This window comes from Cavia porcellus, unplaced genomic scaffold, assembly GCF_034190915.1.
Source record: "Cavia porcellus strain 051 isolate PalLab524CR breed Dunkin Hartley unplaced genomic scaffold, mCavPor4.1 scaffold_38, whole genome shotgun sequence".
In the NCBI taxonomy this organism is placed as follows: domain Eukaryota; kingdom Metazoa; phylum Chordata; class Mammalia; order Rodentia; family Caviidae; genus Cavia; species Cavia porcellus.
The window spans coordinates 3,676,774-3,690,289 of record NW_026947521.1 but is presented as its reverse complement, the minus strand read 5'-3'; the positions used below and the strand labels follow the sequence as shown (position 1 = coordinate 3,690,289).

The window sequence follows — 13,516 nt, the reverse complement described above, 5'->3', positions numbered from 1 at the left end:
TTATAGGGGTGCATCACACCATGCCTGGCATGTATTTTTAATTTATGAATGAAATAGAGTCCAGACTATCACTGTGACTAGAAATACTATTATTAGTACTACCCAGATTCTGTTACATATTTTAGTAGATATTTTCTCCTTGAAACTTGGGATTTTAGTCTTATAAACTGAAGTTGATTCTTAATTTAGTAGTGTAACAGTTTACAAATATCAAGAAAACAAAGTAAAATTTCAAGCTAAATTTCATGTATATGCTCTCAAATGTATGTATAACATGCAGTCTATGTATAGCAATACAATTAATCAACAAGTCAATTTGTTACATAGACTTTATATGTTTTGTTATAATGTTTACATGTGGGTTTTTTTGAATTCATTTTAACAGTGCCTAGATTTTACACCCTGCCCTAAAACAAACAGACTGCCAGAGGAAACCTCCTGCTTCAGGGCAAGGGACTTGTGTAAACACCGTGAATGCAGTGTAGTGCTGGGATTCCCTGTGTTTGCTGGAATTCCAAGTGAGACTTGACCCCACATTACTTAGAGGAGTTAAGTAAGGCTACACCCAGACAGAGGTGCTGAGCCTGAGGTTTCCCGGTCTCCTAGAAGTTTGCTAGAAGGTAATTTCTGGGAGGACAATCCAGCTTTAGGGAATGATATTTTACACAGTAGACTTTGTAAAGTACGGCTTGTATTGGAAATTACAAATAATATTCCTGAAGTTTCCATTATGAAGATGAGTGGCTGGAGATAGAAGCAGACAGGGATGTCTGAGGTTACATCACAAAAGAGCTCTTTTTTGTCAGGCAAACATGATTTAATTTTATCTGGCAGGCGTCAGAGAGCCTTTAACTAATTTTGAACAAGGGCTTAACAGGCTGTGGGTAGTATTCAGAAGAAATCTACATGGTGGGTGGAAAGAAGGGCCTTCAGTAGGCAGGAAGCAGGGCAGCCATGCGGAGGCCACCTCAGATTTGGAACTGGAGGTGATGCCCAGCGGGCAGCTGGGGGTGAAGGATTGGAAGTTGGGCTTGGGAGAGGCGGGTGTCGGTTAATTCTGGAGTTCACTGAGTCACTGCTAAGTAACCAAGGATGAGGTTTAAGGGAATTACTAAGGCAGTTCAGTGCATGGTTCTGTGAGCATTTCCTGTCACTCTCATGTTCTTTGCATCCTTGACTCATGGGTTTTGTTTGCGAGGCGGATCATCTGGGGAGTCATCTGTCGGCATCCTGCCCACCCATTTCACTTGTGTTCCTGCCACACATTTATCCAAACCTTCCTCTGAAAGTTCTGTCATTATTACATTTCCAATATTTTGGTAGTACTAAAATCGAAGGGGAACTTTTGTCAAGTAATAAGTAATGTATAAAGGATGTTGCAAGTGAATATTTTATCCCATTTTTGTATAATTGTACCTTTAGGTTATTTTCTAGATTAAGGAAGGTTATTCTTTACTAGAAATGTTATTGTAAATTAAAGGAGGTCTATGAATTTGTGTTTGTATTGATTAGAGTAAGTTGAATCATACCAAAATTTGCTTTTGGGAAGAATTCTCTTATTTTCTTTTCTATCCTCTTGTCTGCTAACTTGAATTTTATCCTTTTCTCACTAATATGCTTCCACTGAGAAGGACGTAAGCGTAAAAAGCACAAAAAACATTTTAAGAAACGTTTTAAAGGTCTTGATCGCTCAAAAGGTAGGTAAAAGTAGTTTTTATGCCATGTGTTGTTTACACACATTGCCACTTGATCTATCTCAGAAGGTAAAATGAATGTTAGCTTCTAATTTAATTTCAAGTATGAATTTCAAGTTGAAAATCACATTAAAATCTAAACTAAATCTGAGAAAAAGTAATGACGCTAGGGCAGGTGTAATTTCCTCTGAGCTGTCCCTACCTCTCCTTCGGGCGTCCGTTACATGGTGCTGTGAGAACGGCACGGCTTGAGCTTGTGTTTTCTGTTTTTAATAGATAAGCCTAAGGAAGCAAAAAAGGATACATTTTTGGAAAAATTGGCAACTCAAATAATAAAAAATGTACAAGTGAAAATCACAGACATTCACATTAAATATGAAGATGATGTAAGTAATTTCAATTATTTGGTTTAAGTTAACAAATGTATATTATATAATAGTCTTGGTTTGTATGGTTCATCTGTACCCAACATGATTTATTTTTTATTTTTTGCAGTACTGCAGATCCAACCCAGTTACTCTACTACTGAACTACAGTCCTAGACCTTTTAAAAATTTTTCGAGTGTCTTGTGAAGGGGCCCATGCAGGACTTGAACTTGTGCCCCTCGTGCTTCAGTCATCTCAGTGCAGTCAGTAGAGGCATTTGCTTTTGTGCCTGACTCTCGTATCTCCCCAGAATCTGAGATTAATGTTCTTGCATGTGTTTTCTGCACTGGGCTCTTTTCATTGAGTACGCACATATGTAAAGGTGACATGAAACCACCACGTGTTGTCCTCTGTTTTTTAAAATTTTGTTTTATGCGTTAAGACTGATAACTTTAAGGATCTGAGCAGTTAGTTCCTGGAGTTTATTAAATAACCAGTGGTAGTGGTCATCCATAGGAAAGGGACTAAAACAATGGTCGTCTGAGTGTGGTGCCGTTCTCTTTCCCTTCTACTCAGTGGATTAAGCCACCCACAGCTACTTACAATATGCGACATTATACTTAGAAACCAAAAATTTCACTTATGACCAAAAGCTTACCATTAGTTGATAAGAATTTAGCTAAAGTATAATGTATCTTGAATTGTGTCTGTTTCCCTGAGTTTAAAGCTTGAAATAAACCAGGGGTGGGGTCCACTGGAATAATCCCAGCTTCCTGGGAGGCTGAGGCAGGAGGATTTTAAGTTTGAGGTGAGCTGGGCAATTGGGCATGATCCTGTGTCCATATAATGTTAGAAAAGGGCAGGGAGTGTAGTTCAGTGGTAGAATGCTCTTGGTTTAGAAATTTTAGCTTTTATTATTTACTCAAGAAAGGGGAAATCTTAGTCCATCTTTCTAAAAATGCATCTGCATTCTTTTTTGTTTTGGGTTTGAATTAAACAGTACTGACAGTAGGTATATTTTCATTTCCTGATTAGCTCTCTGTGCTTAGTACTCAAGCACACTGGTAGCTTTTCAGAAAGGATCTCTATTTTAGAGTAGGTTTATACACTGGCTTTACGGAGTTTATTCAGATGAATTTCATTAACATAAATGTCTTACAAAACACATTATAAAAGCTCATGTTCTAACACACAAAAATAACACAGGAGAGTGAAAGATTTTGTTAAAACTATGAAGAAATGTGAACCCTCAGATACTGATGGTGGCAAAGCAAGTTACTTACTGGAAATACGTAAATGAACACAAAACTCCCTAATGATAAGAAGTGGACTGTTAAGAGAAAAGATTGTTGAAAGCCACATTTTTCTTTCTTTCATTCTTTCTTTTTTTTTTTTTTTTTTTTTTTTTTTGTCTTTTTCATTTTTATCGGTACTGGGGATCAAACTCACGACTGCCTGCTTGCAAGGCAGGTGCTTATGCCACTGCGCTAAATCCCCAGCCCAAAAGCCACATCATTTTATAGTAAACAAATGTGTGGACTTGGAATTGGATATATACATTGTCAATTTGGAAAATAGCAAAAAATCACTCTGACATATTATTGGATGAAGGCCTCAGTTTGAACCTAAACTAAGCTTTTTACTGACCCAGTATAATTAGAAAGGTACATTATTTCTTTCCTTTTAGTAAAAAAGAGATGCACAGGAATAGGGTAAGTAACATCTGTCATGTTTTAATTGGTGACAAAAATGTTTTAGAACTATCTAAAGAAGAACATTACAAAGCATAAAGAGTTCCTGTTACAGCTAAAAAGCTATGAGAAACACAGAATGTAAGAGGTGGGAAAAATAGCCTGGCGTGGTGGCACATGTGTGTAATTCCAGCACTTGGGGAACTGAGGCAGGAGGGTTGACACGAGCTTGAGGTCAGCTTGGTCTACATAGTTTCTTATTTTATTTTTATTTTTTATTTTTTGGTAGCAGGGATCGAACTCACAATCATGAGCTTACCAGGCAGGTGCTTACGCCACTGAGCTAAATCCCTGGCCCTGGGCTACTTAGTTTTAAGACCAGTGTGAACTATATATTGAGACTTTCTCTCATAAAACAAAAAATCAATGGGAAAGTATTTTTTATCATAAACGTGCTCACTGGCTAATAGTAATTGTGAATAGGGTAGTGGAGATTGTGGAGTTGTGTGTTGTTGAAGTTCTTTCTGAAATAGCCACAGATTATTTTATCTGTAGGTACAAAAAGATGAATGTAAGGAAATAGGGAAGTGTTTTGCTATAAATCATTACCTGCGTTAATTACAAGTAAGGCTAAGAGTGCACAGTATCAACTATATGAGGGCGTATATGCATTTTTCCTGTTTAAGAAGAGCGTGTGGTAAAATTTTGGGGTCTTGGGTTACTTAGAATATTATACTAGTATTTCTTTGTGCTTTGCTCATTTCTATCATGATCAAGTGATTCTTTTTTTTTTTTTTTTCTGTCTCTCTTTTGGGTGCCACGAATCAAACTTAGGGCCTTGTGCTTGCGGCAGGTGTTGGCGCTGCTGAGCTACATCCCTGGCCCAATGCAGTGGTTCTTGGTAACTTGACTGTCTTCAAGATGTCTCAGATAATGTCTGTGCATCCTGTGGAAAGCTCTGAACACTCTGTAAATATAACTTACACCAAAAGTTCAGGAATAAAACAAAAGTTTAACATGGGTAGATTTTGAATGAAAAGACAGGAAATTAAATATTAATCTAATTTTTCTTAACAAAGCATTGTAGAAATGCTTCGTAAGAAAGCACTGTCAAGAAAAGTAAAGGCCCAAAGAAGCAATTTGTGTTTCTAATTATGACAATTTTAAGTGTTATAAAAAGGAGTTAGTGGCAGTGTTATTGAGTGTCTTGAAGACGGTCTCTCCTTAACTCTCTCTAGGACTCTGTTAGCGATGGTTACTGAGTCTCTGAACCTGGGAAAGCATATTAGATCCTGAAGTGTGTTGTCCCTGGTGCTATGGGTGCTGACCTGCTCTTTCCGGGCCTTTCTTTCCTTCCTGTCAGTTGGGTTGTATGACTCACCTATAATCATTTTTCCCCACCACTGTTGGAAGGGATGGGCCACAGGTCACCATCACTTTCCATGTATCCTGATGTCCCTTTCCTTTGGCAGGTCACTGATCCGGAGCGGCCGCTCTCATTTGGTGTTACCCTGGGGGAGCCTTAGTCTACTGGTAATGTTGCCTTGGTTTTGATTTTGGTGGAACCTCTGAAATATCGCTGTGAAGTCATAAGCTGAATTGCCTAAAATCAACTATGTCTGCAACTAGCTAATGCATTTTTTATATTAGGTTGCTGCAGTTTTGTAGAAATTCAACATTTTTGGTGATGCTCTTATTACATGACATTCTTTCATTTTCATTTTTCTTACCACAAGTAGATCTAAATACCAATTTTAAAAGTTACTTAAAATACTAAATTTTAAAATTTAAATTTACAAATATATCTAAATAGCAAACAGTCTGAAAGGAATAAGAACTATCTTAATATGTGCGAAAAGTGGGGTGGAAAGTGTATGTTGGGCTAAGTGCTACCACTTGATACAGGTAAATGGATTTTCTAGGTGGCTGTGCATGTGTATGTATTTACGTAGATCTGTCACATTGGGAGACACATAAGTGATTCAGTTTGGTTATTTCATAAATAGGTTTGTTTCTTTGCTAGAGAATACAGTTGTATATATATAGATTGGACTTGCTTGTATTTAGGGCAATTGTAGGAAACATTTGCCGGGGGAAGGGCATAGAAATGAGGAAAAACAGCTGCATAAGGCTTTTCTACAAATAAACGGCATATACAGTTAAACTCAAGGGCGGTGGATGATAAGTCATACGGGAGACTTGCCACTGACGGCGAGGACCTCAGGGAAGGCGAGGAGGAAACGTGAACGAGGGTTACTGGCAGAGAAACCGAGAGATGTGGTGATGGAGCAGTCCTAAAAGCACACACCAGGAAGTGCAGGTATATAGGTACATGCAGTGGAAGAGTGAGGCAGAACAGTGAAAAAGAGAGCTGGACAACCAGTGACAGGAATTAATCAATGAACAGGGAAACTAGGGTGTGTCTAACCTTTCAACCTAACATCCTCCTCCCGCTCTATTCAGGCCTCGTACCCTCAGAAACCTGTGTCCCGCCCTAGCATCCCATCTTTCTGCTTTACGTCAGTCTCCCTCTCCTAAATCTTCATCTCCTCCTGCCCACACACTTAAACATGTGCATGGCTCCTCTTTATCACACAGCTAAAAGCCCCTCCTTAATGTCCCCAGTCCCTCTCAGGCCCTGAAACTACTGCCTTCTCTCTCTTATACAACCACACTTTTCTGGAATTTACTACCTGTGCCTTCCCCCTTTCTTGTCCTCAGCAAGGTCATCAGTAATGTGCTGGCTGTTAAATCGGGTCCAAACAGCATTGTTGGCTATGCTGTCCTTGCAGGGCACATGGCCCTGCTGTCATTCCCATGCTTTTCTGGTTTGCTTTCTATGTTACAGAAAGTAGTATCTTTTAAAAGTGTGTGCCTTCTTCAACAGAATACAGGCAGGCTTTCTTGTTTCTGTTCATACCCAATTCTTTCTTCCATTCACACATTAACTGTAATTTCCTAAAGGAGTGAACCCAAGTTATGTTTCACAGTTCCTTTGATTTTGCCTTGCAGATACATAAAGAATTAGGTAACACTAGCCAACAGTAGCTAAGTATGTTTTCTTTATGTGTTATTTTGTTTCTACTTGAGGATACTAAAACACTGTCATATACCACATTTCATAGTTATTCTTTTTCTTTTAGACTACAAATGAGAATTGGACTCCATGCATATTAAATGAAGCAGAAAAAATTATATACAAGGTATTGTATTATTATTATTAGAGTAAAAATTCTTTTGTTAGTTTTCTAGGTGCAAGTACTTAATGTCTTTCCTTGAAATGGTGGAGCAGAATGTGCTCTTGGGGTGAATTGAAAGTCCAAAGTCTAGTTCTGGCTCTGCTTCTTACTGTGTGACTCTCAATCTTAGGTTGTTCGTCTGTAAGGTGAAGAATATGGTATTTTATGAAGCATTAGGTAATTGAGATACTATTAGATTTTTTTAAAGGAAGTAAAGGTTTATTAGCTCAGTTTGTGGAGGTTTCAGTCCATAATCAGCTGGTTCTAAGTCTCGGGGTGGTATGGGAAAGGGGCAACCGTTCATGGTGGTGGAAGACAGCCAAAGAAATGAGCAAAAGAGGAGCAAGCCTCTTCTGTTCTTTTACATTGTGTGTGGGCTGCCTACCCTAGGCTGGGTGTAGACTCACACCCCCCATCCCAACAGGAGACGATGAATCAATCACAACTCTAGATTCAGTCACCACTGGAAAGCCAGTCTTTCTGACTGTATAAGGCTTTGGGGGACATCTAGACACAAACCATAGCGTTCTGCCCCTCGCCCCCCAAAGACTCATGTACATCTCTTTATGCAAAAGACATTTGGTCCATTGCTAAGAGTTGCTGAAGTCCTAACAGTTCCAGCATTGCTGAAAAGTCCAAGTCTCAAGTGTCTCTCAAGATCTAAGGCAAACTGTTAGCTGTGAGTCTCTGTATGAATGAAAAGAGACTTAAACTTCCAGGATGCAATGGCACAATACAGGCATTTCCATTCCAAAATGTACAAGCAGGGTATAAAGGAATGGGACAAAGCAAGTCCAGAATCCAGCAGGGCAAACATTAAGTCCTATAGTTCCTGTAGTTCCATGTCCAGCCTTGGAGGCAATCTGTGGCAAGTTGTGAACTCCAGAGGGCTTGGGTGACTGCCCCATGGCACTTCTGATGGTAGTGGCACCTAGGGCTTCTCTCTTGACCCCCTCTGCTTTTGCTTTACACTCAAACCTTTTACACACTGCCCTCTTAGGAGCACACTTGCTTTGCTCTGAAATCTAGGCAGAAGCCGTCCTGGCTCAACAACTCTGCCATCCTGTGTCTTGATCCCGCAACTCTGCTATCTGTGTGCACCTTCAGTTGGCTGCGCAAGCCTAGCTGAAGACCTAGAGTTCATGGCAGTGCCCTCCATGAGTCTAACTGGAGGCCTGGAGCGCACGACAGTATCTCATGTAAGTCAGAGATGCTGTTAGGTTTTGTAGGAAAAGTATTCTCTGGTTAAGTGAGGCTACTAATTTTAAGTAGCAAGCACGCTGTAATTAGACAGGTGTGTTTCATTTTATTGTAAGCTAAGGGCTTCAAGGTACTTTAATATGCTAATAAGTGCAGTGAACCTCCTACTGCAATGTTCATAGTGTTAGCGGTCCTCACTGTGTTGGTTAGAGATGCTCTGGCACCACCCTCCCCTCCCTTGGAGACAGTCGCTGGTGTCTGCCAGAGGTGTCATTTCTTCTGTGTCTAGTAGAATGTTTCCTGGATCTGCTAACTGCTAAACTCCGGTCAGTTTGATAGTTGAATGAATGAATATCTTGGAAATTGTGTTCTTGGGCACACAGTTTAGCAAATACTAAGCTTAATAATAGAGACTGTGAACATATTTTCCTTTAACTTTGCATTATTTTCTTTAAAAGTTCAAAGTGGCAGTTGGTTAATCTCAGGGTTGTGAACATGAGCGTAGTCTTCTACCATAGTTTGCTTTATCTTTTGTGTTTGTTCATTGCTTGACAGTTTTTCTTTTCTTTCCTAGCTAATCCAACTGGATAGTCTCAGTGCTTGCTGGAATGTGAACTGCCGTCTGTCCTACTTGGGGTCCCGAGAACAGATCTTGGTAATTTTGGAAGAGCCACCTCCACTCCCTAATTATGTTGTATGACAGAGCCCCTCAATGAGGACAGGCCACAGTCCTTTGTTTAACTTGTATGTCACTGAGTTGGAAGTGTGAAAAACAGTGTTGAAATCTGTATGCCTTCAAGATAGTTTCTGATTTGAATGTTTTGTGAAATTGTTCGCTACATAGTGATGTAAGAACCTATAAAACTTAAAAACTTCATTTGGGCTTTTATACTCATTTTAATGGCACTCTTAGATTGTAATATTTTATTTGACAATGATTATGAATATTGTAAACAAAGACAAGAAAATAGGGAAAGAGATGTCAACCAACTCATCACCTAAGAAATTCTGTAGGGCACACAAACACATGAAAAGATGTATAAACATCTTGATTCTGTAGGGAAATACAAGTGAAAACCAAAGTGAGATAATGTTATAATTTCCTGGAATTCTTATACGAAGCTGGTGAGAATGCCGAATTGGTAAAATCATTTTGTAAATCAGTCTGTCAGTTTCTCGTAGCTAATGTTACACTGAGTGTTTGTCCTCTATTTATCCACAAGAGAAGAGAATTATATCCACAGAAACATGGACAGATGTTCAGGGTACCTTCTAAGAGTAAGAACTATAAACAACCCAAATGTCTATTAGATGATTAATACTACATCCAGTTAAAGGGCAAGAATTATTAATACAATAATAAGGACCAGTGTTAAAATAATTACGCTGGCTAAAAGAAACCATACTGTACTTCTTAAAAAAAGCATAGGAACTGCAAATGATCTGTAGAGCAAAAAGTAAATCCGTGGTTGCCTGGAAGTCAGTGGTGGGGAGGAACTGGGGCTTGTAAAGGGACGAAGTGAAACTTGGGATGATGAGTATATTTATTATCTCTACCGCAACAATAATGTCATGAATATACTCCATGTCAGAATGCATTGTAGTGTGTATTTTGTGTGTGTACTTTGTGTGTGTGTGTGTGTGTGTGTGTGTATGTGAGTGTGTTTGAGACAAAATCTCAGTGTGTATTACTACAGCCTGGCTCTAAACTTATGTAGTCTAGACTGGGCTTGACCTCAACAGAGATCTTCCTCAGCCTCCCAAGTGCTGAGATTAGAGGTGTGCATCACCATGCCTGGCTAAAAACATGTGTTGTACCTTAAAAGGTGGCGAAGTGATGAAAATGACTTAATGTGTGGTCTGGGTATACAACTAAAAAGACCAAAAGTAGGACTTAAACATGTTCTTATGCTGGTGTTCATGGCAGTAAATAACTTAACCTTTGACTAGAAATTTGTAGGAGTATACATATATATGGGTTTTTTTAAAGTCAGAGAGAGGGGCAGTGTGATGCCACATGCCTGTAATCCCAGCACTCGGGAGGCTGAGCAGGAGGACCATTGAGTTTGAGGCCACCTTACGGGTACAGAGTGAGCACAAGACCAGCCTGAGCTACATAGTGAGACCCTGACTTCAAAAAAGAAAAAAAGGGGGAAATAATATTACAATGTAGACATTTAGTGTTTTAAAAATTACCACTTTCTATATTTTTAGTATGCTAGAGAAATATATCTGTAAATGATACTCAGCATGTTTTTCCTATAGACTAATTAGTTACAAAGAGAGGAATAAAAATATTGATGTAATAACCAAGTTGTTTCTCGTATATGTGGCTGAATCTGTTTGCAGCTTCTTTTCTAGTCTCAAAAAATTTAAATGCTTTCTTTAGGATCAACTTAAAAATGAAATTCTTACCAAGTAGACAGAGACCTCCAAACCATCAATACAGTAAGTACTAGTAAGTTGTAGTGGAATATTTTACCGCACTTCCTTATTAAGTTATGTGGACAAGAAGAGCACACTCATTTTATGCCTTCATTTCATGGCTAGAGAGCTGTGCTGCTTGGGAATAGCTCGAAAGGCATCTGCTGGAGAAGGAGGCAGGAGGGCCCGAAAGCCGTCAGCTCCTTGTAGCCAACCTTCTTTGGCTTCCATGTTTTCTTTATGCCTTGTAATTGTACTCATTTTAGGACTTAGCAGTTCTTTTTCTTTCTTTATAAAAGATAACCAAGTCTCTGACCCCTGGGTATTAAGCATTCCTCCTCTGTGCTGCCACTATTCTTGCAAAATAAATCTGCCCATATTTTTAAAGTGAGCTTTTCTGTTTTTTGACAATGTCACCTTTATTTGAAAGGTGTCTTTCCCATATTTTCTCTATTTCAGTTTCATTCTAAAGAAGGTATTGGTTTGCTTTTGCTTATTGTGTCCCTTTGTAATTGTCCTCAGCTTTTTTAAAATTGAACTTTTAAGACCTTCGCTTACCAGGCAGGTACTTAGCCGCTGAGTTATGGCCCTAACTGTCCTCAGCTTTTGTACCTGTGTTCTTCCATATTGTGTATTCGACTGGTTTACTTCTGTTGTCTTCTTCCTGTTCTCTTGCTGTTGGATGATGGTTGTCACTTTCTATCCTACTCATACTCCTCTCCTTAGTGATGGTAGTTTTCAAGCGCTGTTTGTGAAAGCCTTTAGTTTTTTTGCAGGGATGGAGGTGGGTTTGTTACTGGGAATCAAACTCAGGGCAGCCACTGTGCTGCAGCTGTGTCTGCAGTAGCATTTAGTTTCATTGATGGATAAACGAATACAAAAACACTACAGCTTCATTCTTTGGGCTCATCTATATCTTGCAGCTAAGTTAACACTTTTCATAATTTTATGAGCATCATAAAGTGTTGTAACAGTTAAAATTATATTCACAAAGCTTATCACCTTGCTTTGAGCTATCATCTTTGCTAATACACATTTTTTTCAGCCTCCAAATTACATTATTTATTTCATTGTAATAGTACATGTGTCATGAGTATTTTAAAAATCATAAAGTAGTGGTGTCTTTTAGGTATTTAATTTTATTCATGATTCTGTTCCTAAATTTTAGCAATGATTAAGGAAAATTAATTGTATTTTATTTCATTTTATTAGTATATTTAGTGAATAATAAGTGTATTAAATGCTTTGTGCAAGGGTAAAGAAACTTAATTTTATACAGACTGAGTAGCCAAAGGTAGACTGTGTTATGTACATTTCTTACCTAGGAGTACAGGACTTCAGTGTGTATACAAACATTTATTGGCAGGGTGAAGATGAACAGCTACTTTACATGTTTTTGGGAGTGATTTTATTTTATTTTCGATCATTTTACTTCTAAAATAATAGTGCTCTCAGATTATTTAAGTTGTTCATATGTAAGGGTGTATAAACATACTCATATCTTCTCATGTGATGTCAGTTTTCCAGCCAATATCCAGCCAGTTTCCTGCAAAACTCTACATGAATCCTCATGCAGAAGTAGAACTCAAAACTCCCAAATTAGATTGGAGCATAGAAGTGCAGAATATTGCCATTGAGCTGACCAAGCCCCAGGTGAGATGCAAGGGCACGTTAGTAGTTTTGAATCTAGGTCGCTTTTGTCTTTTGTGATGATTCTTTTGTGAAATCTGTTGGTTCTCTTTGTTTGTTTTGTGGAGATTTGACTTTTCAAGTAATCTTTTTCTGAAAAAAAAATTTCAAGCTGAAGAATTTTTTTTCATTTATCTGACTTTAGATGTTGCAGAATCTTATCAAACTATAATGAATAATATTTTCATTTATTTAAATTTTAATGTGGTTTTTCCTTTCTTAGTTTTTAACACTAGACCTTCATGTTAAGTGTTATCTATTTTGTAAAATAAGTGTCTTGGCAGCTTTTTTCTTTTTGTTTCCCAAGTATAGTTGTATGACTGATTTGAGTTGCAGATTTAGGTATGAGATTTGGCCAAGAGAGTTTAGCCCAGTACTGTCTAGTTATTATACAGCACTTTTGTAATGTTAGATGTTCTGGTTAGCTACATTAGCAAAGCAAAAAAATGAGATTAACTTTAATAACCTATTTTATTTAGCTTAATATTTCCAAAATCTTATCATTGCAACTTGTCATCATAAAAAATTTCAAAGAAATATTTTACATCTTTTCTCTCCCCCTCAGTCTTTGAAATACAGATATGTTCTTAATTTAAATACATTTAAGTTCGCACTAGACATGAATGTACGTAACCGTTGAATTGCTTTAAGAAAATTGGCAAGGAGCAAACTGAAGTTGCCTTTTCTTTGGTCTTGCTTGCATTTGAGTTCGCTCTGTGTATATCTCGTGCCGTGCCGTTTGAAGTGTTGAAGTGTTTGAAATCCGCACATTGTTGTGATGGTGGTAAGCTAGTTGGTTAGTTAGTTTTATCCTGTTTAGTTGCATAGCGGTTTCCTGGAGCAGTTTGAAAATTAACTCATAGATAGCTACCAGTGAAGTTATGATCCAGCAGACATGGAAATAGTTTTAAAAATAAACTAGTTCAGAAATAAGTAGAACTAGGTTGTTAAGAAGTTCAGAGAAGAAGTCTTAGAGTAAAAAATATAATAAAATTTGACATTTATTGAAAATGTGTAATATAATGAACCTGGTTTTTTGTTTTGTTTTAATAGTACGTAAGTATGATTGACCTTTTGGAATCGTTGGATTATATGGTTAGAAATGTACCTTATAGGAAATATAAACCTAATTTACCACTTCATACCAATTGTAGGCAATGGTAAGTATGAGCTTGCTTTTTTTATTTTATGAGAAGCATAATTATACAATATG

The 13,516-nt window shown here is 37.9% G+C and overlaps 1 protein-coding gene across 1 annotated transcript in view; it reads left to right on the top strand.

Moving 5' to 3' along the window:
- LOC106027237 (intermembrane lipid transfer protein VPS13C-like) overlaps window positions 1–13,516 on the top strand; it is a 130,462-nt gene that overhangs the window by 27,461 nt on the left and 89,485 nt on the right. The window contains 10 exon segments of the mRNA XM_063243363.1: window positions 1,632–1,697; window positions 1,971–2,080; window positions 5,224–5,270; window positions 5,798–5,810; window positions 6,895–6,954; window positions 8,765–8,845; window positions 10,580–10,606; window positions 10,608–10,638; window positions 12,134–12,267; window positions 13,357–13,463. Of these exon segments, the coding sequence (XP_063099433.1) occupies window positions 1,632–1,697; window positions 1,971–2,080; window positions 5,224–5,270; window positions 5,798–5,810; window positions 6,895–6,954; window positions 8,765–8,845; window positions 10,580–10,606; window positions 10,608–10,638; window positions 12,134–12,267; window positions 13,357–13,463 (676 nt within the window).